Raw genomic sequence first — 26,237 nt, 5'->3', positions numbered from 1 at the left:
TACTGGTGAGATATCTGTATGCTAGAGGGTGGGAAAATAACCCAAGAAAAATTCAGGTACCTTCCACCTCAGTGAAATTTCTAGGGGTCCAATGGTGTGGGGCATGTCGAGATATTCCTACTGATGTGAAGGATAAGTTATTGTTTCTGGCTTCCCCCACAACTAAAAAGAAGGCACAACGTCTGGTGGGCCTCTTTGGATTTTGGAGGCAACATGTCCCTCATCTGGGTGTGTTGCTGCGGCCTATTTATCAAGTGATTTGGAAAGCTACTAGTTTTGAGTGGGGCCCAGAATAACACAAGCCCTACAACAAGTTCAGACTGCCATGCAGGCTGCTCTGTCACTTGGGCCATATGATCCAGCTGATAGAATCCTGCTTGAAGTGTCTGTAGCAGACAGAGATACTGTTTGGAGTCTTTGGCAGGTCCCTATTGGTGAATTGCAATGCAGACCCTTGGGATTTTGGAGAAAAGCCCTACCATCCTCTGCAGATAACTACTTTCCTTTTGAGAAATAGCTTTTGGCTTGTTACTGGCCTTTAGTAGAGACTGAATGTCTAACCATGGGCCACTAAGTCACCATGAGATGTGAGCTGCCTGCCCATCATGAACTGGCCTGACCCACAGTCATAAAGTTGGACATGCACAGCAGCACTCCATCATTAAATGGAAGTGGTATATCAGATATCAGGCGTAAGCAGGACCTGAAGGCACAAGGAAGTTGCATGAGGAAGTGGCCCAAATGCCTATGGTCTCCATTCCAGTCACATTACCTTCTCTCTCCCAGTCCGCATCTATGGCCTCACGGGGAGTTCCTTATGATCAGTTGACTGAGGAAGACAAAACTTGTGCCTGGTTTACAGATGGTTCTGCACGATATGCAGGCACCACTCAAAAGTGGTCAGCAATGGCACTGCAGTCCCTTTCTGGGATTTCCTTGAAGGACAGTGGTGAAGGGAAATCCTCCCAATGTGCAGAGCTTCAAGACATGCATATGGCTGTTCATTCTGCATGGTACAAGAAATGGCCAAATGTGTGACTGTATATGGATTCATGGGCTGTAGCTAATGGCTTGGCCAGATGGTCTGGGACTTGGAAGGAACATGATTGGAAAATTGGTGACAAGGATGTATGGGGAAGAGGTATGTGGACAGATGTCTCTGTATGGGTCAAAGGAGTAAAGATATTTGTGTCTCATGTGAATGCCCACCAAAAGGTGACCTTGGCAAAGGAGGACTTTTAACAATCAGGTGGATAAGATGACACGTTCAGTGGAAACCAGCCATCCTTTTCCCCAGCTACTCCTGTCATTGTTCAATGGGCTCATGAACAAATTGGCCATGGTGGCAGGGGTGGAGGTTATACATGGGGTCAGCAACATGGACTTCCACTTGCCAAGGCTGATTTGGCTACTGCCACTGATGAGTGCTCAATCTGTCAGCAGCAGAGACTGACACTGAGTCCACAATACGGAACCATTCCTTGGGGTGATCAGCCAGCAACCTGGCACCAGGTTAATTATACTGGACCACTTCCATCATGGGAAGGACAGTGTTTTGTTCTTACTGGAACAGATACTTATTCTGGATATGGATTTGCCTTCCCTGCACGCAATGCTTCTGCCAAAACTACCATCCATGGACTTACAGAATGCCTTATCCACTGTCATGGTATCCCACACAGAATTGCTTTAGATCAAGGGACTCACTTCACAGCAAATGAAGTGTGGCAGTGGGCCGATGCTCATGGAATTCACTGGTCTTACCATGTTCCCCATCATACAGAAGCAGCTGGCTTGACAGAACGATGGAATGGCTTACTGAAAACACAACTGCAGGGCCAGGTAGGTGGCAATACCTTGAAGGGTTGGGGCAATGCTCTCCAGGAGGCTGGATATGCTCTAAACCAGCATCCAATATATGGCGCTGTTTTTTCAATAGCCAGGATTCATGGGTCCAGGAACCAAGGGGTGGAAACAGGAGTGGTGCCACTCACTATTACCCCTAGTGACCCACTCAAGATATTTTTGCTTCCTGTTCTTGCTACTCTATGTTCTGCAGGTCTGGAGATCTTAGTCCCAAAGGGAGGAGCACTCCTACCTGGCAACACAATACTGATTACATTGAGCTGGAAGTTAAGAAAGCCACCCAGCCATTTTGGCTTCCTTATGCCTCTGGATCAACAGGCAAAGAAGGGCATTACTGTACTATCTGGTATGATAGATCCTGATTACCAAGGGGAAATTGGATTGACATTAAATAATGAAGTTTGGGCCACTCCACCAGGCAAAGAACCATGACCAGCTGAGGTGCTTGCTGAAGGCAAGGGAAATACGGAATGTGTGGCAGAAGAAGGTAGTTCTGAATATCAGCTACAACCACGTGACCAGTTGCAGAAATGAGGACAGTGATTGTTATCTTTCTTTATTGTATATATGTATCAAATATTTTTGTTTCCTTCTGTTATGAACTGTGAAATGTAAGTTTAATGCATTTTGGTTATACGCATGTGAGCGTATCATGTTAGGCACAAATATGAATTTATAATTGTCCTTTTTTAGAGATTATATATGGTTAAGAAGATGTGTACAACTGCCAAATTGACAAGGGGTGGACTGTGATAGTTGGTGCTGTGTGTCAACTTGGTGCTGGACCACAATTCTGTGCAGCTTAAGCAATTGTGATGTGGGTTATTCCCATGATGGGATTGGATGTATATGTTTTGAGTAGCAATCCGTTGAAAGGGAGTTTCCCTAGGAGTATGGCCTGCTTCCAATATATTTATGAATATTCTGGGAAAAGAGACACTCCTCTGGATTGGGATCCTGTTGTGCTGCCTACAACTGTCCGTGAGCGAACACTCCACCATTCAGCCTGGAGATCTTGGATTTGTCACTTGTTGGATTCAACGACCGGTATACTACCTGCCAACCTTGAGCTCATCAGCCCCTGCAGCTGCAAGAGTTGGGAAAAGCCTCCAGCTTGATGTTTGATCCAAGAACTTGGGACCTGCCAGCTTCTATAAGTGTGTGAGCAATTTTCCTAAGATAAATTTCTCTTTGTCTATATGCTTATATAAGCTTTACTAGTTTTGCTTCTCTAGAGAACCCAGTCTAACACACCAACCATAGTAGGTATATAAAAATGTAGCACTGGCTCAATAAGCACTATGAAAGAACAAACACTGTATTCAAATTACATCTATTTCTTTGGTTTTAAAAATTGACTTTTCTGAATAAAAGAAAAGTATGTACAAAATACAGACAAATTTATAGCATAGTAATGAATACTCTGTGAAAAGTGAGTAATAATAAACTTTGTGAGATCTTAAAATACCCCTTAATATGCTGAAAAAGGTAAAGTAAGCCCATGAATGGTCTTCCTGAGTGAGAATTTTAACCAATATCTATTATCCAAGGAAAAAAAAAAAAAAAAAAAGCTGCTATTGTGAGGATAATGATTTTTGCCTTATTAGACCTGACTCCATATGGTTAGAATAAGACTCTATATATTTTAGTTAAGATGCCATTTCTTGACAAAGTTGTAGTCACTTCTTGGTCACAGCCAGCTGCCCAGAGGGACCAAGCAGTTCAACCAGTGGGCTCAGGACCATAGTTGCAGGGGACATCAGCTCAATTGGCATAACATACTACACAAAACATTGTTCCACCTCCTACTGTGGCAAGTAGTGACTGGGATCTTAAAAGCCTGCAAGCAGCCACCTAGATGCAACAATAGGTCTCTCTTCATCCAGAGCAAAGAAGAATGAAGAAAACCAAAGATTCATGGAAACAATTAGTCCTAGTGACTGGTACACCATGCGATCTGCAGCCTATATGACTATGAGACCAGAAGAACTAGATGGTACCCTGCTACCACTGTCAACCACTCAAAGGGGGATCTACATAGGAGATCCTGGATAGAGAGGTAGAACAATGTGGAACAAAACTCAAAATCATTTGGAGAAAAAAAAAGGGACCAGGTTTGCAGGTCTGATAGAGCCTGGTGAAACCCCTGAGACTATGGTCCCTAGCTTCCCTTCAGTTCTGGAATTGAACCCACACCTATTGCTTCCAGCCAAACAAAAGACAAGCATATGAGTTGAACATTTACCTGAGGTAGATAAACTCCTTGGAAAAATCAATCATGGGAGAAAGAAGGGCTGTTTATGCACAGGGAGACAGCTAAGGGGACAGGAGTGCATAGAGGGATGGACACAGGGAAGAGGTAACTATCGGGAGGAAGTGGGAAGGAAGCTGTTGCATTGGGGTAAACTGTAGTTAATGTCATGAGACAAAGAGTATGTGAACTGTTGTATAGAAAGTGAATTTTCTCTGTAAATTTTCACCCAAATCACAATTAAAAGAAAGAAAGCCATTTCTATAAAAACTGGCTTCAACTTTATGTTATATTTAACTTTTTCTCTCTCTAAGTAGTTATAAGTTCTTGCTGCACCCTTTAATCTAAGATAGGGCCATCTGTGCCAAGCAAGGCTCCTGGGCAGGACTTGAGGACCAGCTACCTAGAGTCTGACAAACACCGATAGTACCTCCTAAGGATTGCCTGATTAAACGCACAAGAACACGGCCCGGCATTTTCCAGGAACATACCAAGTCACAATATATACATATTATGTATTTGCTACTTTTCACTGATGATAATATTAAAGCAATATAATTTTACCTAGAAAAAAATAAATTTTAGCCTATTTTAACTGGTTAGCATTTTGTAAGCACTTATGTAATTTTTAATTAAAAATTTATATTACTATTTTTAAAATATACTTCATTAAAATTTTTCTTTTGATTAAAAATGAATAGTATTTGTCAGACTAATAGGTAGAGAAAAAAATGAAAATTTCACCTGAAAGAGCCAACAACCCAAATGGAAGAGCTTGTACCATCAACTGTGTTACCAGGAATGGGCTGTGGAGCAGATGTTTTAAGTACTGGTGATTTTTCCAGGGGTTTTAAATCTTCTCTAGAATATGTAGGAGGTGTGCCATTAACACATGGTTTAATTTTCCCCTGGGGAAAGATAAAAACATTAAAAAAAGTCAACAATAGCATGCAAATAGTATACATCTAGCATAGTAACTAACATATAGCAGTCATATCAGTGACTATAACCAGATTATTATGAACATAAATAATTTATAGGGAAGAAATTTGCATATTAAATTCCTATCTACCTGAGTACGAAACAAAGGTGTTGATAAAAGCTGTTCAAATAAGATATGAAGCACTAAGGTAAAATTAATGTCCATGACTCTCATAAAACAAAAAAAGGGTATAAATACTGTATTATTCACTTTGAATATAATTAAAGCACCTAAATTCTCAAATAAGGCTGATACTTCAAAAGAGGCTCTAAAATTATAGTTATTAACTGTCTGTCAAGGAAGTTATTAATAGGGTATTTCTACTGCCAGGATAGATGTTATTATTATAAAATTATCTATGATATGCCTTCAAGCTTCCTTGAAACCTCAGTTGTCTTCCAGTTGAATCAGAGCATTAATATGACAAAAAATGCCCCAAGGCATCTATTTTCCATAAATAAAATAAAGTTAGATAGTTAGATTCAATCCTTGAGCCCTAGATGACTCTAAGAAGAAAAGTAAAGTCCCATTGCCTCACAAATTTCTATAGTTGTAAATGTTCTACGGATGCATAGGGGTTTCTCTAGTAAATTAGAAAGAACCTCATTCCTTGTAGATTAACAATTATAGGACATAAATCCTATGAAGTATCTAAAATTATGGCTTCTCTATACTGACCAGGCTAAGAACTTTGAAGTTTAATGTCAACTGTGGATATATTATTATAAGTACTGAATTATTCCAGACTGTTTTTCTGGTTAACACCATAGGAAAGAAACTATGCAGAATTTTAAATTAGATTTATTTTCAAATAATTTTTCTTCTACAACTTTCAGTAGATATTATAAATTTCAAGTAATTTAGCTAAAAGTATATTTTTTCAATATGTCTACAGTGTTTTTATATTTTACATCAAACACTGCATTTTAGTTATATATAATAGAAAGATTATAAAGTCATAAAAGATTCAAAACTGTCATTAAAATCTTAAAAACACTGTGCAAATTTGAGAAAACTAGTACTACTTACACTAGCCTCTAGTTATACCTTCTTATAAACCAGCCAAGGAGCACTGATGGCACAACGGTTAACCACTCAGCTGCTAATGAAGAGATTGACTGTTCAAACCCAGCACCACTCTACACAAGAAAAGACCTGGCAATCTGCTCCTGTAAAGATTACAGCCTAGGAAACACTATGGGGCAGTTCTACCTGTCTCATAGAGTTGCTTTAAGTCAGAATCAACCTGAAGGCACACACAACAGCGACACAAACCAACTAACAGAGAGGTTAAAGCAAAAATAATGAAAGAAAAACTGTCTCATGTCTAAAAAATTAAGTTAAGGAAACAGTACATTAAAAACAAACCTCAATCTTATCTGAATGAAATCCTGCTGTGAAATCAGGAGACTGTAAATCTCTAGGACTACCCGCTCCTGCATAGCTTCCTTCAGAGTCTGAAGTTAATAGTTCTGGGAGAGATTCCACAGAATAGGTTTTACCTGATGTTACTAATCCTAAAAAGTGAAAATAAAATAATATATATTTAAACATATGTATACTTAATAAATCAAACAGAACTAAAAGTTTCCACTTATGCCAATTTAATAACATTTAAATTATATTCTATGTCAAAAGCTTTTTTAAAAAATATTTAATTGTATTTCAGATAACAATTTACAGAGCAAATAGGTTCCCATTTAACAATTTTTATACAAATTTTTCATGATGTTGGTTATAATTTTCACAATGTTTAACTACTGGTCTCTTCCTGTCTCAAGCAAAGAAGAGTAAAGAAAACCAAAGATGCAAGGCAACAATCAAAAGGACTAATGGGCCACAAGAACCCCTGGCTCTATGGCCCTGAGACCAGAATTAGATCATGCCCAGCTACTACTACTGACAGTTCTAAACAGGATCAACAATAGAAGTTCCTGGATAGAGTGGGAGAATAATGTGGAACAAAACTCAAAATCATAAAAAAGACTAGGCTTACTGGTCTGATAGAGACAGATGGAACTCCCAAGACTACGGCCCTTAGACACCCTTCAAGCCTGGAACTGAACTCATATCCCAATGGCTCAACTTTCAGCCAAACAATAGACAGGCCTGTAATGAGAATAATAATACTAGAACGGTATGCACTCATTAGAACAATCAACCATATGAGATCAAAAGGGCAGCATTTGCCCAGGGATAAAGCTCAGAAGGCAGGAAGGGATAAAAAAAGAGAAGGAAAAGACATGGTAAACACGGGGGAAGTAAGAAGAATGCTGTTAAATGGTGAGAATTGATCAATGACATAAAACAAAATGTCTGTGAACTGTTGAATGGAAAACCAGTTTGCTCTGTAAACTTTCACCCAAATCACAATATAAAAAATAAAGGACACAGTCCCATTCAGCTATGGAAATCTAGTACTCTAACACATGTGGGCTGCAATGATGGGCTCAAGTTTAGCAAGAATCGTGAGGCTGGCACAAGACCAGGAAGTGTTTCGTTCTGCTGTTCATAGACTGTGAGTTGGAAACGAGATGACGGCACCTAACAACAACAACAACACATGTGCTAACAATTATTATATTATTATGTGCCGTCGAGTCGGCCCCGACTCATAGTGACCCCTCCTTGGGTTTCTGAGGCAATATCACTACAGAAGTAGGATTGCCCAACCTTCCTTCCGAGGAGTGGCTGGTGGGTTTGAACCACCAGCCGTCTGGTTAGCAGGCAAGTGTCTTAGCCACTATGCTACTGCTTCAAAGTCCAGCAGTACTGTAGTGTCATTATTTTAAATGCACGTCTCATGTTTCATCTAAAAAAAAACTGTTAAAAGTTTAGATAGTTTAACCTGAATTTAATCAGACAAATCTAGAAAGTGGGATATTTCATAAGAGAAATATTTTGAACTTTTGGAAAACAAGACAAAACTATAAAAGGGCATGGTGGAGCTATCCTATTTAAAAGAGACTGAAGAGGTATTAATTAATAACCAAAGGCAACGTGAATCTTGATTGGAACTTATTTTTTTAAAAGACTGAAACAAAGCTACAGAAATATTTTTGGATGATTAGTGAAATCCGGATGTGACCTGTAATACTAATATTGTAATATAAATATTATAATATTAATATTATAATATTAATGGATTAGTATTAATTATCTTAGGTAGGACAAAGGTATTGTGATTTTATAGAAGAATACCCTTCTTAGGAGATGCATATTATTTTTGACTGCTAACCAGAAGGCTGGCGGTTCAAACACCAGCCACTCCTTGGAAGGAAGGTTGAGCAATCTACTTCTGCAGTGATACTGCCTCGGAAACCCAAGGAGGGGTCACTATGAGTCAGATCCGACTTGACGGTAGTGAGTTTTTATTTGCACAGTGACAGTGGGGAGCAAACAAGAGAGCTTGGGAGGAAAAACAAATGTGGTAAGACATTAACAATAAATCTGGACAATGAATATATAGGTATTCATGGTATTCTTCCAAATTTTCAGTAAGTGAAAGATTTTACAAACTAAAAAACTGGGAAAAACTTTAGAAAAATCTATATAACCTTTACTTTCAAACAGGCTCATATTATGCCTACATCTAAAATTTATATTACTAGATTACAAGCTGCTTGAGTACATGAATGACATCTCCCTTGGTCTCTCACCTTAAGTACTGAATTGAATCTACAGTTGATCTTTGAACAACACAAGGGTTAGGGCTACTGATCCCCAGTGCATTCAAAAATCTATGTTTCATTTTTGACTTCCCAAAACCTTACCTACTAATAGCCTACTAGTGCCCAGAAGCCTTAACAATAACATAAACAATCAATTAACACAGTTTTTTTTTTACAGTTATTAGATTTTCACATGAAGACACTCACATATACACAACAGACAAGTTTATAAACTGTACAGCATGATGATTATTTACTATTCATTAAGTGGAAGTGGATCATAATAAAGGTCTTCATCCTCATGATCTTCATGTTGACGAGGCTGATTAGAGTAGGAAGAAGAGAGGCTGTGCTATCTCAGGGGTGGCAGAGGCAGAAGAGGTAGAGGAGGTAGAAGGGGAGGCAGAAGAAGCAGGCATACTCAATGTAACTTTATGGAAATACATTATAATGTGACTTTTTTCTTTTTTCATTTCTCTACAAATGTTCTATATGGTACCAACCTTCTTTCACTGTTTGCTTTAGTTTTAGTGTTCATGTCATAGAAAAGTCCATGTCATAAAAGAAGTCAAAAGCAACCTTGAATAACAGAAACCCTTCTGCCAGATTGCCTAATAACAATTGTTTTCTGGTACTGCTTTTACTACATCTTCTTCATCTGGCATTGGTTCAGAAGCATTTATCACCATTAACTTGTCTTCTGCCAGTTCGTCTGTTGTAGTGTCTATTAAAGAAGCTTTGGTGGCACTATGTTAAGGCACTGGCCGGCTAACCAAAGTCACCAATTTGAACCCCCCAGATGCTCCACGGGAGAAAGATGAGGCAGTCGCTTCAGTAAAGATTTACAGCCCTGGCCCTATGGGGGTCTCCATGCACTGGAAATGACTCGATGCAGTGGGTCTGCGTTGGGTGGATGTCCATCAGTTCATTAATTTCTTCAAGATCCATACCTTGAAGAAAATTCAAGTAGAAGTGGACCCATGGAGTTCAAAACCATGTTGGTCAAGGGTCAACCATATTTGATAATAAGAGTCTCTGTCCTATTTTGCCCACCTCAAACCCTTTATGCTACTGGACAAAGTGGTCTTTCTAAAAAATGTAACTCTTATTCAGTTACAATCTGCTTTAAAAGTCCATAAAAAGCCACCCATCTGACACTCTCCAACCATCTCTTATCTGCAACCATCCTATATGGTTGAGACACGATAAACTATATGCAGAAAAAATGGGCAGTTCTTTCTATTGCTTCTAAGTTTAGGTACATATTATCCCCTTGTTTAGTATTTATACCTGTCCCTTTACTAAACTAACTTCTCTTCATTCTCTAAGATCCAGTTCAGGTATCTCTTTCCTTCAACAGATCTCAGACTACTTTGATTGATTTCTGTGCCCCACACCACACTGCTGAGTACTTATTAAAGCACACTAAAATTTTTTGTAGCCTCCAAAAATAAAAAAAAGGTATATTTTCTGTTTCAGTAGACTCAATGGATGGGATTTAATAGGATTTTATACATATAAATTAGATAATTAATAAAGACACATAAAAGATTAGAACTGTAAAAATACGCTACAATACTTTTTACTAACCTGTGGATGGTGGACTCTGAATAACGTCTGAAAGGTTATAACCTCCAGAACTATCAGAACGCTTACGTGACTTCTTTTTTGCTTTTGTTTTTGCTTTCTTGAACATAGTTTCCCTAGGAAAAAGTATATATAAAAATCACTTTATGAAAATATGTTCAGTTGAGAGATTAAACAGCTGAAGAACTATGCATTTGACCACCAGAATATACCACTTTGGATAAACAAAAACAAATAAGAATAAACAGATTTTAGTCACAACTATGTGGTCCTGAGCAAAATATTTCATTTCAGCGGGCCTTAGTGTTAGCACAGTGCCTAAGGCATTTGACTGCTAATCTAAGGTTGGTGACTCAAACTCACCATCCACTCTGCAGAAAGAAGATGGGACAATCTAGTTCCATAAAGATTTTCTTCCTCAGAAACCCAACGGGTCACTGTGAATTGGAATCAACTCGATGGCAGTGCATTTTGTTTCCCCCAGTGTGATACTACTATTACTTGTTTTAACATTTCTGTGAAAGTTAAAAGCAAGATGGTCTAAAGGACAGTATTTTGAAAAGTAATATCCTGTACACATTCATTGTATTGATCACAAGATCAACTACGATCTTGAACTAGGAATATTTCATAATAATTGTAAAGCATTTCAGAGAATGGTACTCTCAATAAGGAAAGGAACAATAAAACATCTATGAGGCCTACAACTATAATATTTTATCTAAAACTTATAGATCTCATTATCTGGTTCATCAACAGTTGCGTAGGTCAGCTTTGAATATAATTATTTTGCAGAGAACAATATGAATATTTTTGGCAACAGTAATATATAGGCACCTCTGAGTGGTGCGAAAGTTAACATGCTTGGCTGCTAACCAAAAGGCTGATGTCTCAAATCCACCCAGAGTCACCTCATAAGAAAAGTCTGGCAATCTACTACCAAAAATTCAGCCACTGAAAACTCTATGGAGCACACTTCTACTCTGACACACATGGGGTCATCATGAGTCAGAATCAACTCAATGACAATTGGTATGTATAGTAATACAATGATTTTAATAATAATATTTAAAATAATGTCTTATATAAGTCAGATATTAATAAACATCAAGTATCCCCAAAGTCACCAAACTTAAGAAAAGGATTTTAAAAACAAACATCACTGGAATCCAAGAAGCAATCTATGAATGAGCTACAAAATCAGTTAAACAGTAAATTACTTGAACTCTCAAATATTTCACATATATTCTGAAAAAAACGCTTTTACCAAGCAGAAGGAAAGTAATTTTAACCAGTTGGCAAGTGAGCCAAAAACACTGACCAGAAATTCTGTACAAGGCTCATCAAAAGGTCAGTCCCACTATAGGAGGATTATATAGAAATCTGGATATTTTATTGGAGGATATACAAATGTGAACCATTACAGGTCAGATCTCTTGAACCAGTAAGGTTCTCTAGAGAGGAACCTTTTCAGAACAGCCCCTCATCTGTGGCTGGTGTGCTATTCTCTGGAGCCTCTCAGATACAACATCTCCTAGGAGTAAACCTGCCAATATGGAGGCGGGATAATCAATTTTTTAGACAGGACTGAGGAACAGAGCAGAGGTCCAATGGAAGACTTTCAAAAAATGATCTTTTCCAAGTTCAACCACTCATTCTGGTATTCATAAACCTGGTGACATTAATTCCTAAGGCTCTGCAGAATTCTTTTCTAGCTTTTTCTTTTCTGTGTCAGTTACCTCCTGGCAGTCACTTTTCAATGTCCAAAACTATTACCATCTTCTAGGAGGTCTGGAGGCAATGGGGTTCAAGCATTACGCTGCTACCCAAAAGGTGAGCAGTTCAAAACTACCAGCTACTCAGCAGGAGAAAGACAAAGCAGTCTGCTTCCATAAAGATTCACAGTGTTGGAAATCATATGGGACAATTCTACTCTGTCCTAAAGGATCGCTATAAGTCAGAATTGACTGAATGGCAGTAAGTTTTTTCACCATTAACTGCTGTTTTTTTTTTTTCTTTTCCTATACCCTTTGTTCTAATGCAATGTTCCTTTTTATTTATTATAATCTTGGTTGGGGTAAGATAAATGCACTCATTCAATCCATCAAGTTTAATCTAAAGGTTATATTTTTTAATACTTATATTTTAAATTTGTTAGAACTGTAACTATTAATTATGATTCACTTTGTATTATTCCAAGGCTCAGAATGAATACAAGTACTTTTTTAAAATCATGTTTCCCAATTTTTTTTTCTTCCAGTGTTAATACAAAGGTGTAAAGAATGTCCAATACTGAGGATAAAAGGAAGTAGGAAAGAAAGAAACCTTTTTAGGGAAGATATGGAGATGCAACTATCTAATAAGGAATTCAAAAGGCTTACATATAGGATCCTCAAAGAGATCAAGGAAAACACTGACAAAACTAAGGAAAACAAATCGACAAAACTCTGTAAGAATTAAAAATAAAACGATATGTGAACAAAATTACAAAATAAATAGACAATTAGAAACCACACAAAACCAGCAACTAGAAATTCAGAAGATTAACAATCTAAAACGAAAATAGATAGCTCAGCAGAAAGATATCAAACCAAAAACCAAACTCACTGCCGTTGAGTCAGTTCCAACTCATAGTGAACCCTCCGTGGGTTTCCAAGGCATTATCTCTACAGAAGTATTTTGCCCAGAAAAATATAGAAGCAGAATTTAAACAATGGAAGAAAGAATCAGCAAAATGGAGGGCAATTCACTTGACATTAATTTGACTGAGGAAAAGTCAAAAAAAATAATGAAGAAAAGAAAGCCTAAGAGTTATGTGAGATACTATCAAGAGTATCTATCACTGACTGGAATTTAAGAACAGGGGGAGATAAAAGCACAGGGAGAATCTTTGTAGATTTGCCAGTAGGAAACTTTCCTAATATTATGAAAGATAAGATTTCAATAGAAGCAGCTCACAAAACCCCAGACAGGAGAGATCTCAAAAGAAAGTGACCAAGACATATCATAACCAAACTTTCCGAAACCAAAGACAAAGACTTCTGAGAGCACCTTGAGAGTAACAAAATATCACCTACAATGGGGAACCCATAAGACTAAGCTCTAACTTTTTGGCAGAACTCATGCTGGCAAGCAGGCAATGAGATGACATATATAAAACCCCGAAACACAGTAATTGTCAACCAAGAAGCATAAATTTAGCAAAATTGTCTCTCAAATATGATAATGGAATTAGGATATCCCCAGACAACCAGAAAGTAAAAGAATTGGTGAAGAAAAAAAAAAATCAGACCAATCTTACAGGAGATACTAAAACAAATTTTTTGAATTCAGAACAACCTGAGATTAAAATATACAACAGCATCACCTAAACACAAACTCAGATAAAGAATTCTCAAAAGTAAGATAAAGCTACAAAAATGAAAACAGGGAAATAGAGATGTCAATCTGTAATCGATGACAATTTCAAAATCAAAATGGGAAACAAATGGTGTAGTGATAGAACTTCGATACAAAGAGGAAGTAAAGGTGGTACCAAGAAATAACAGACAGTTTTAAACTTAGGAAAATGAAGGTATATCTTCTTAGAGTTACCACAGGAAAAAAAAACTGATAAAACCTTCTCACCAAAATAAAGAAAAAGTATCAAAAAGACTCTACATGCAATTAATTACTTAATATGGGCCCTTCTAGTCATAGTCCTTCATTTTGTGATGTATTGTAAATTCTAGTTTCTATGAGTTATGATCTCATTTTGAAGTGAGCTATCCATTAAGTTAATGAGGCAGGATTAGGGATGGATGTCTCTTGAGTCCTGACCTATTAAATGGTGTGACTCAAGTCACCACCTTTGGTTTTCTTGAGAGTATATATATGAATGCTCTGGCAAAGTTCACTCTGTTGCTCTGGATCCAGTACCTGATACATCATCATCTCACCTCTGGTCCTTAGGGCTTGAGACAGCAACCAGTCATCTGACCTGCTAATTTGGGTTTATCAGCCCCTGCAACCACTTGAGTGAGTCAAATCCTCCAGACCAACATCTGACCAACGGATTTGGGACATTCCAGCCTCCACAATTGCATGAGCCATTTCCTTGAGAGTGCATGAGTTCAGTGAGATGCTACAGCGAAATACAGAACCCTAAGACAAGAGGGAGAATACTGAGGGGAGGAGGAGGAGTTGGTTTTAGAGATGATTGAGCGGTACATAGGTTTGGAAAAGTTGGACATTTGGGATATCTTTAACCTCCACCTCATAGGAAACCGCCTTGTGCTGATCTTTCTAAAAGAAACTATCTGAGCAGACTCAGTGCAGTGCAATGAATTACTTAATATGGACCTTCTAGCCACAGTCCATCACTTTGTGATGTATTGTAAATCCTAGCCTCTATGCCTGTGGTTATGGTCCCATTTTGGAGTGAACTATCCGTTATGCTAATAAAGTAGTACTGAGTGGGATGTATCTTGAGTAGTAGCCTTACTAAGAAGGTGTGATTAACATCTTCACGCTTAGTTTCCTTGAGGGTAGATCTGCATCCAATATATATGAATGCTCTGGTAAAATTCTCTCTCTTGCTCTAGATCCTGCATCTGTATTAATTATTATCTTCTGACCTCCAGTTCTTAGAATATGGGCCAGCAGCCTATCATCTGATTCACCAGCTTTTGTAGCCATGTGAGCCAGCAGACAGTCATCTGCCCTGCTGACAGGGGTTCATCAGCCCTGCTGCAACCATCTGAGTGAAGATAATCTTCCAGACTGACCCATAGATTTGGACTTTGCCAGACTCCTCAACTGTGTGGGCCATTTCCTTAACAGTTTGTGAGTTCTGTTACACATTGCAGTGAATTACAGAACCCAAAGATGGGAGACAAGGAAGGAAAAAGGAAGGAGTTGTTGATGTCAGATGTTAGAGATGATGGAGTCGTATAGCAATTTGGGAAAGTTGAACATTTGAGACATCTTTAACTATTACCTCATTACCTCATTGGAACCAATATTGTGCTGATCCATCTAACGAAATCATTCACAAAACTAGTGTCAAAATGGTGGACTCACTGCAATTACCCAGACTCACTGGAATATGTGGCTTTGAAAAAAAGAGGATAAACAGAAGAGTGAGAAATCTTTGGTTTATGGATGGAATAGGAAACACCTATGGATTGAAGCAGTTCTCATGTTACTATTAGTTACCCAAGGCAAAAGTATCCATGGGAATTAGGAGTAATGGATCTAACTCCTGAGGAATTGACTAGTTGGATACATACGGAAATACAGTTCTAATGAAAAAGAAAGACACACAATTCCTTGGTTTCTGTTATCAACAATAGCTGTAATGGCAGGGAAAAAGAATGTGAGGAAGATTAGAGCACCGAGCAAAGCCCAGATCCAGTCCAGTCAGTTACAACTACTAGTTTCAGGGCTGGCCAGGATAGGAAATAACTATGTCAGAACAACCGGAAGAACTCCTACAACCGCTGGTCACCAAGAAGGCAGTTTGGGAGAGGAATGAGCAAAACCAAGAGAATATTAAAACCAGGGGTTATAGAACAAAGTAGTGCTTCAATCTGTAGATCAATATCATCAGCTTCTTGAGGAATTGTTACTAAAATGGATTGAGAAAGTAACTGACTTAGGGATAGTGACTTTACTTCAGAATGCTGCAGAATGGAAGAGTATGTTTGAGTTGATACATGATCCACATATCACTATTTAACAGTCATGAACGATGATAACAGATCCAGTTACACAGCAGGTTAACACAGAGGGGTCAGCCAGGCAAGTGGACTAGATAAACTTTGTACTGAGACTTGTTTACCCACAAAAGGGAAAATGCCCCCCTCCCACTCCCTCTAAATATCCAATGGAACACACCAGAAGCAGCAGCTAATGTGCTGCTTATGCAAGCCATGCTGGAATGGCTTTATGGTGATCAGAATATTCATCCAATGAGTATGCCCCTTACACAGCTCATGGCATATGCATGGGAGCCCCTTCCACACACAGGGACCCATGTAACCTTGCTACTGAGAAACAATACAACAATCTGAGAAACATTGTTGGAGGAACTGGCACAGCTTCTCCACATTGGTCTTACAGAGGCAAGAAACTTAAGGTGATTCATAGGAGAATGGGTAGAGGCAATGGGAAAAGAACTTATGCCAGCAGGATGAAGACTTTTAGATGGTTACTAAGAAATGGGATGAAAATACTGAACATTGATGGAATTGATAAAGAGGTTCTAATGCAGCACCACAGGCAGGTGAGTGGACCTACTGGTCCCCCAATATTAAAGAGGCCTAAACAAGTCCATTCTATTCACTCCAGTTGGGAGGAATTTAATGATGGGAAGTTCCACCTGAGACCACCTGAATCAGATGTTCAGTTAGCTGATCAAGGTAAGGATTGAAAAGGGGGTCAAGGTCTTCTGGTCCTGCCCTTAGCAGGTGACATGAGGCCATATGCACTTGTGTGAGTAAAACAGCCTGGGTAGGGTAGTAGACATTCTTGGGGCTCTTAAAAACAGGAGCCCAATATACTGTAATCTCAAAATCTGTCAATAAGATCTCAAAGGGGCCTAAGGTTGGACTAGGGGGATATGGGGATGCAATGGTTGATGGGACTAAGGTGAAAGTATGGATGACAACTGGAAAATTTAAACGGACCTTGAATGAAGTAGTTGCATCTCAGGTACATGAATGTATTATTGGTTATGAATATTATGTCTAACTGGGGAACACTCCCTCTACCTGATAGAATAAAATTGAAGGCATGTAAGTTTGCCTTATGATAGTATTGATTGGGCATGCTAAATGGAAACCATTAGAACTGCCTCAACCCACAAAGGCTGTTAATTTGAAATAGTATAGTATACCTGGAGGATAAATGGAGATTACTAATGCAAAAGGATTAACTGTTGGTGTTGATACATTTTCTGTATAACAGCCCTATATGGCCCATGAAAAAGGCAGATGACTCATGGAGACTGAGAGTAAACTGTTGTTGTTGCTGTTGTTGTTATGTGCTGTCAAGTTGGACCCGACTCATAACGAGCCCTCCTTAGGTTTCTGAGACAGTATCACTATGGAAGTAGATAGCCCAACCTTCCTTCTGAGGAGTGGCTAGTGGGTTTGAACCATCAGCCTTCTGGTTAGCAGTCAAGTGCCATATGCTACCAGAGTTCCCGACAGTAAACTACTGAGGTTTAAATAAAGTAGTACCACATGTTGCTTCAGCTGTTCCAGACATATTACTAATGGTGCAGAAAATACAGCAGGCTAAAAGAGACTGGTACTCAGTAACTGATCTTGCAAAATGCCTTTTTCTTAGTCTTAATCTTAAGAAATTAACCAGTTGCAGTTTGCTTCCATGTGGGAAAGATCTCAATTTACTTTCAATGTATTGATACTGGACTACTTGAATTCACCAGCTTACTGTCATAGTTTGGTTAGAAGAGACTTGGACTTGGTGCAGATCTTATATCAATATCTACTACAGAAGAACAGGCGATGGCAGATTTGAAAACAGTGGTGGCCCATGTGACCACCAGAGGCTGGTTAATAAATCCAGAAAATTCCAGATCTCTGCCCACAATCTTGGGAATAACTTGGGAAAGAAGCAACTTGTGACACTCCACAAGACAAACTTCTGTTGCTACCCATCCTCAAAACTAATCAGAAGGTCCATTGTTTGGTCAGTCTAACTGGATCTTGGAGAATGCAAATTCCACATCTGAGAATATTGCTGGCTCCCATCTATAAAACCATTCAGAAAAAAACCTGCATTTGAATGGGGCCTGAGTACCAAACAGCAAGTTATGTTCAAATATAAAAAGCAGCGTCCCTCGCTCGTCTCTATGCCATTATGATTCACATTCAGACATAATCCTGAAGGTATCTGCCACATGTGTTTATGCAGACTGGAGTTTATGGCAAAAACCTGAGAGTGTCATCCTATGGCAACCACTGGGATTACGGACTAGAAGTTTCCAGATGCTGCTGCTGCATGATACGTACGACTTGAAAAGCAATTACTAGCCTACTATTGGGTGTTGACTGAAACTGCCTGAATGACAGAGGATACAAAATGAAACCTGAAATACCCTTGTCTTTCAAGATGTTAGAGAAACACTCTAAGGAAGGTGGTGACCAAAAGAGTTCCATAATAAAACGGAAATGGTTGATATAAGAACAAGTTACTGAAGGAATGCAGGGAGACACCCACTGTATATACAAGCAGGTAGCCTGTTTTCCCACAGGTTCCACTCTGGAACCACCTAAGAAGCTGCCAGACCCCACCACCACATGGACAGTGCCCTATGAACAACGCTGCTGACCAGCAGAAGATTATTTGGTTCACAGATGGCAGTTCTAGGTACATGGACAACATTTGATGTGGAAAGCTGATGCATTAAGACTTTGTTGCTGTTAGGTGCCATCAAGCCATCTCTAACTCATAGCGATCCTATGCATAGCAGAACAAAACACTGCCTCGTCCTGTGCCAGCTCCATGACATTAAGACTAACAGATGGAAAATCCCTGATAGAAGAAAGTGAAAACGGGTCAGCTCAATGAGCTGATCTGCATGGTGTCTTCCTATCTGTGATGGAAGAATCAGGGAAGAGGTCATATGTTTGGATTTTTACCAATTGATAGGGATGGCCAATGGCTTGGCTACATGGTCAGGCAAATAGATAGTGGAAAATTGGAATATTAAGGTGACAACTATGTGAGGCATGGACTTTGGAAAACACTCTGGGTACTGAGAAGGCACATTAGAACAAGATATGTCGATGCCCGTGAGAAAAATCCCTTTCTGGTTCAGAAGGCAATTGGAATCACTAAGTGAACATGTTGGTACACTCCCCTGCAGAAGCTAATTGGGTTCATGAAATGAAAGGAAATGGGAGTGCTGCAGCAATGCAGAGATCGCCTGAATCTAAACACAGCCCTCTTGGACCCTCTGAGGTACAAAATGCCAATAAGAACTGTTCTGTCTACCATCAAGAAAAACAGAGGTTGTAAACGGCTATGGGGCTTAGAGGAAGGCCCTGCACATAGCCGACAATGATTATATTGGATGAGTGATGCCACTGGCACTAGGTGACTGAAAATGGGTCCTCACAGGAATACTTACTCAGGACTGGGCTTTGCATGTTGTTGTGTTGTTCTTATGTGCCATCAAGTTGTCTCCGACTCATAGCGACCTTATGTATAACAGAATGAAACACTGCCCAGTCCTGTGCCAGCCTCACTATGTCCCTAGTATACCTGAGCCCATCGCTGCAGCCACCATGTCTAGTCATAGAGGGCCTTTCCCTCTTTCATTGACCCTCCACTTTACTAAGCATGACATCCTTCTCCAGAGAATGGTCCCTTCTGACAACATGACCAAAGTAGGTGAGATGAACTCTAGCCATTCTCACATCCAAGGAGCATTCCAGCTGCACTTCTTCCAGGACAGATCTGTTAGTCCTTTCAGCAGTCCATGGTACTTTCAGCATTCTTCGCCAACACCACAACTCAAAAGCATCAACTCTTCTTTGATCTTCCTTATTCACTGTCAGCTCTCACATGCACATGAGGCAAATGAAAATACCATGGCTTGGGTTAGGCACATCCTAGTCTTCAAGGAGATAACTTCACTCTTCAGTGACTGAAAGAGATCTTTTGCAACAGATTTGCCCAATGCAATACGTCTTTTGATGTCTTGACTGCTGCATCCATTGGTGCTGACTGTAAAACCAAGTAATATGAAGTCTTTGACAACTTCAATCTTTTCTCCATCTATCGTGATGCTGCTCATTAGTCCAGTTAGGAGGATTTTTGTTTTCTTTATGTTGAGGTGCAATCCATACTGCAGACTGCAGTCTTTAATTTTCATCACTAAGTATCTAAGTCATCCTCACTTTCAGCAAGAAAAGTTGTGTCATCTGTGTATCTCAGGTTAATAAGTCTTCCCCCAATTTTGATACCACATTCTTCTTCATATAGTCCATCTTCTCCAATTATTTGCTCAGCATACAAGTTCAATAAGTGTGGTGAAAGGATACAACCTTGACGCACTACCTTCCTAGTTTTAAAACATGCAGTATCCCCTTGTTCTGTTCGAATGACAGCCTCCTGATCTATGTACAGGTTCCTCATGAGTATAATCAAGTGTTCGGGAATTCCCATTCTTCTCAAAGTTATTCATACTTTGTTATGATCCACACAATCAAATGCCTTTGCATAGTCAATAAAACACAAGTAAATATCTTCTGGTATTCTTTGCTTTCAGTCAAGATCCATCTGACATCAGTTATGATATACCTCGCATCACGTCCTCTTTTGAATCCAGCTTGCATTTCTGGAAGTTCTCTGTCAATATACTGCTACAACTGTTTTTGAATTATCTTCAGTAAGATTTTATTTATGTATGATATCAATGATATTGTTCAATAATTTCCACATTCTGTGGGATCACTTTTCTTTGGAATAGGTACAAGTGTGTATCTCTTCCAGGCAGTTGACCAGGTAGCTGTCTTCCACATCTCTTAGCATAGCCAAGTGAGTGCCTCCAGCAGAACATCTGTTTGCTGAAACATCTTAACGGGTATTCTGTCAGTTCCCAGAACCTTGTTTCGCACCAATTCCTTCAGGGCAGCTTTGCCATTTTCCTTCGATACCACTGTTCTTGATGACATGCCATAATATATGCATAGCTCTGGTAGCACAGTGGCTAAAGCACTTGACTGCTAACCAGAAGGCTGGCGGTTCAAACCCTCCAGCCACTCCTCGGAAGGAAGGTTGGGCAATCCTACTTCCATACTGATACTGCCTTGGAAACCCAAGGAGGGGTTGCTATGAGTCGGGGCCGACTCGATGGCACATAACAACAACAACAACATGCATAGCCCATAACAAATGCAAATGCCAAAAAATACCATTAAGGCATTGAAACAAAATACACTGTACCAATTTGGGCCACCAAGTTTTATTTCCTTAGACCAAGGAATACACTTTACAGCCCAGAGGGTGTAGCAGTGGGCTAAGAGATATCATATGAAATGCACATACCATGTTGCATACCATCTTCACAGTAATGATTTGTTAGAGAATTGGAACAGGCAATTGAAACATTTCTTAAATGTTTCATTTAAACATTTCTTTAATGTTTCCATTCTAAAATAAGGGGCAATAAAGGCATGAATACCTGGCTCACATGCCATTATGAATGTATACACATGCTTATCATGAGGGGAGGGCAAAGGGAGGACTGCCACTGGACAGGTTCCTATGTATCTATAGGGGATTTGCAGAAGTTGGGTGGAGAAGGTCACTGATGCCACTCTATGTTCTTTCCACATCACTAATATTGCCTTTAACCTGTCATTTACTGCAGTCCCAGGACCAGGGATGCAGCTCTAGGTGCCAGAGCAAGGGTTATCCCTAAGCAAGAGAGTGTAACTATAATCCCAAATCTTACACCAGAATTCCCACAGGCCTGATATGATAAGATTCTACCTTCCTCCCATCTGGCAAAATTGGTGTTGACAGTGAATATGGCTGTATAGCCTAGTGGGTGAGATAGCCCACTAGTGTTGTACCTATATAAGCCTACCAAATATGAATGAGAGTATATTGAGAGGAAAGCTCTTGCTAGACTTGTCTTGCGATCAGCACTCTGAAATGGACAGCAGCTGAACTTATGTCCCTTTCAAAGGTGGAAAAATCTGGGTAAAAATAAATGACAAATGGAAGGAAAAGAAACAAAAGCTGAAGGTTGAGAAATGAATAAATTGATAATGCAGTGAGGGAAATATAACATCATGCTGATACTCTAAGAGAGACTCAGAGCAAGGGAATAATCTTCCTTCAATTAAATTTTATTAGAGGCCAGAAAGGATGAAGATGACACAAACTTTTGGAGAACATGACAAGATCAGATGGATACCTGCAGCAGACCTGAATGGCTGGTACCTGAGTAATTTCACCCTTAGAACTCTTTGCCCTACGGAAACAGTAGTTGTTAGTGACTGTTTTGTACAGGTAAAATGATTAATAGAAGGAAGTTAATCCTTCATGTATGAAAGGGCCAATGGCCACCAGAGTAAGGGAGTGGCATGCAATGCACTGAATTACTTAATATGGCCTTTCCAGACATAGCCCTACATTTTGTGATGTACTGTAAATCCTAACCTCTATGTCTGTGGTTACTGTCCCATTTTGGATTGAGTTGTCTGTCATGTGGATAAGGCAGTATTAGGGTGAGATATATCTTAAGTCATCACCTTATTAGAAAGTGTGACTCAAGTCACCACCACCCTTAGTTTCCTTGACGGTATGGTCTGCATCTAATATATATGAATTTCTCAGGGTCTTGCATCTGACTCGTTATCCTCTGATCGCTGGTTCTTAGGATGAGCCAGCAGTCTATCATCTGACCTGATGCGTCAGCTTCCATAACCTCATGAGCCAGCAGCCTGTCATATGACCTGACAATTGGGATTTGTCAGCCCCTGCAACCACATAAGTTGCAGACTAACACCTGACCCACAGATTTGAAACTTGCCAGGCTATATGACCATGTGAGCCATTTCCTTAACGGTTTATGAATTCTGTGAGACACTGCAGTGAATTACAGAACCCAAAGACAGGAGGAGGATTAGCTGATGTCAGAGATGATGTTAGACATGACAGAATGATACAGCAGTTCAGAAAAGTTGGACATTTGGGATATCTTTAACTTATACTTCATCAGAACCAGCATCATGCTAATCCTTTTAAAAAGTATCATACATTCAATGACCACAAAACCAACAAAAATGAAGGAAATAAAAGGAAAATCCATAACAAGAACTCAGAACAGAGAATTAAGTGGAACAAAGAAATTGTCAACACCATACACACAAAAAAAGCATAACATAATAACAACAGTAAATGCATATATTACAATGATCACACTAAATGTAAATGAATTAAATGCCCTAGTCAAGAGACAGAGAGTAGCAGAATGGATAACATGGTCTATCAATATGTTACCTACAAGAAACACATCTTAAACACAAAGACATAAATAGGTTAAAGATCAAAGACCAGAAAAAAATATACCAAGCAAACAGTAGCCAAAAAAGAGCAGGAGTGGCAATATTAATCTCTGATAAACTTTAAATCAAACTCCAACATAAGAGACAAAGAAGGGACTACACAATGATTAAGGGATCAATCTACCAAGAAGATATAACCACGTTATTGTTGTTATGTGCCGTCAAGTCAGACCCGACTCATAGCAACCACTCTTTGGGTTTCTGAGGCCGTATCACTATGGAAGTAGATCGCCCCATCTTCCTTCTGAGGAGTGGCTGGTGAGTTTGAACCACCAGCCTTCTGGTTCGCAGTCAAGTGTCTTAGGCACTACGCTACCAGAGCTTAACAAATATTTATTCACACATTGACAGAGTTTCAAAAAAAATAAAGCAAACGCTAATAAAACTGAAAACAGAAATATATCTACAATAATAGATCATAATATACCACTTTCAACAATGTCTAGAACAACTAAAAAGAAACTCAACAAAGATACAGAAGATCTAAATAAAACAATCAACCAACTTGACCTCATAGACACATACAGAACAGTCCATCCAACAGCAACACAGGATACATTCTTCTGCAACACACATTTTTCAGAATAGACTATATTTTAGGGCTCAAAGGAAGCCTCAATGAACTGAAAAATGTTGTAATACTACAAGCATCATCTCTGATCATCATCACACTATACAATTACAAATTTAAAAAGAGCAAAGAAAAGAAAAAACAAATACATAGAAATTAATATCTCACTTAAAAATGAGTGGTTAACAGAAGAAGTTTAAAAATTCCAGGAATAAATTGAGGCAAAAACAAAACATAGAAAAACATTTGGGACACAGAAAAAGCAGTGCTCAAAGGAGAATTTATAGCAATAAATGTACAATCAGAAAAGAATAAAGGGACAAAAGGAAAAAAAAAAAAAAAAAGAAACAGCTTAAATTCTATAACTCAAACAACAAATATAAAAAGATCAACATTAAGAAACCTACAGTCACCAGAAGAAAGATAATAACAAAGATTAGAGCATAAATAAATCAAACAGAAAAAATCAACAAGACTAGAAATCGTTTCTTTGAAAGGACCAATAAAACACACAAAACACCGGTCGAACTGGCAAACAAAAAGAATGAAAAGATACAAATAATAAAATAACAAAACCACTGGAGATTAATAAAAAATAAAAAGACCATAACAGTATTATGAAAAATTGTACTCCAACAAACTGAAAAACCTAGAAGAAATGGACAAATTTCCAGACACATGTTACTTACCTATACTAATACAAACTGAGACAGGAAATTTGAACAGAACCATAACAAAAAAAGAAAATGAAGAGGTCATAAAAACAACTCCCAACAAAGAAAGGCAAGAGTAAAATAGAAGGCATCCAAATGAGGACAGAAGAAATAAAACTGTCCCTATTCTCAGATAACATGATCCCATTCACAGAAAATTCCAGAACACTAAAAGAAAGTTGCTGGAATTAATAGAAATATTTAGCAAAGTGGCAGGGTACAAGATCAGCATACAAAAATCAGGACGCTAATAGAGAACTCTGAAATCAGGAAAACAATACCACTGAAATAGCTACCAAAAAGATAAAACAAACCTAACAAGAGAAAAAAGATTTCTATAAAGGAATCACCACCACTCATCAGTCAGTTTAACATACTGTGGTGACTTGCGTACTGCTATGAGGCTGGAAAGTAAGCCACCAGTATATCAAATACCAGTAGGATTACCCATGGTGCATAGGTTTCAGCAGAGCTTCCGGACAAAGATAGGCATGAAAGAAGAGGCCATCTACTTCTCAAAGAATTGGCCAGTGAAAACTTTATGAATAGCAGTGAAACGTTGTCTGAAAAATTACTGGAAAATTTTATGAATAACCCAGAGACTGTCCGAAATAGTGCTGGAAGATGAGCCCCTCAGGTGGGAAGGCACTCAAAACACTACTGGCGAAGAGCTACTTCCACAGAGTAGAGTCAACCATAATGATGTGGATGGAGCAAAGCTTTCAGGATATACATTTGCTGATATCACATGACCCAAAATGAGAAGAAACAGCTGTAAATATCCATTAATAATCAGAATATGGAATGCACAAAGTATGAAATTAGGAAAACAGGAAGTTGTCAAAAATGAAATGGAACACATAAAGATCTATATCCTACATGTCAGTGAGCTAAAATGAACTAGTTTGGGCCTTTTAATCCAACTATATGATCTACTATGCTGGAAAGACAAATTGAAGAGGAATGACATCGCATTCATTGTCACAAAGAATGCTTCAACATCTATTCTGAATTACAATGCTGTCAGTGATAAGATAATATCCATATGCCTACAAGGAAGACCAGTTAATACTACTATTATTCAAATTTATGCACCAACTACCAAAGTCAAAGATAAGGAAATTGAAAACTTTTACCAACTTCTGCAGTCTGAAAATGACCAAACGTGCAATAAAGATGTGTTGAATATCGCTGGTGACTGGAATGCAAAACTTGGAAACAAAGAATCACCAGTAGTTGGAAAATACGGTCTTGGTGATAGAAATAATGCTAGAGATCACATGACAAAATTTTGCAAGACCAATGACTTATTCATTGCAAACAACTTTTTTTCAACAGCATAAATTGTGGCTACACATGTGGACTTCACCAAACAGCACACAGAAATCAGGTGGACTACATCTGTGGAAAGGGCGATAGAGAAGCTCAATATCTTCAGCCAAAACAAGGCCAGGAGCTGATTGTGGAACAGACCATCAACTGCTCATATGCAAGTTCAACTTGAA

General features: G+C 38.8%; 1 protein-coding gene across 1 annotated transcript in view; it reads right to left on the bottom strand.

Moving 5' to 3' along the window:
* The window catches only part of IBTK (inhibitor of Bruton tyrosine kinase), a 171,931-nt gene that overhangs the window by 59,657 nt on the left and 86,037 nt on the right, over positions 1-26,237 (bottom strand). Inside the window, exons 20-22 of the mRNA XM_042782244.1 lie at positions 10,361-10,473; positions 6,468-6,616; positions 4,862-5,025 (exon numbers count right to left, since the gene is read on the bottom strand). Coding sequence (XP_042638178.1) covers positions 4,862-5,025; positions 6,468-6,616; positions 10,361-10,473 — 426 coding nt within the window. The remainder of the gene's footprint in view (positions 1-4,861; positions 5,026-6,467; positions 6,617-10,360; positions 10,474-26,237) is intronic.

This window comes from Orycteropus afer, unplaced genomic scaffold, assembly GCF_000298275.1.
Source record: "Orycteropus afer afer isolate SDZICR_OR568_19922 unplaced genomic scaffold, OryAfe1.0 scaffold00011, whole genome shotgun sequence".
In the NCBI taxonomy this organism is placed as follows: Eukaryota; Metazoa; Chordata; class Mammalia; order Tubulidentata; family Orycteropodidae; genus Orycteropus; species Orycteropus afer.
Note: the sequence above shows the minus strand (reverse complement) of the source record. Positions and strands in the feature narration are given on the sequence as shown.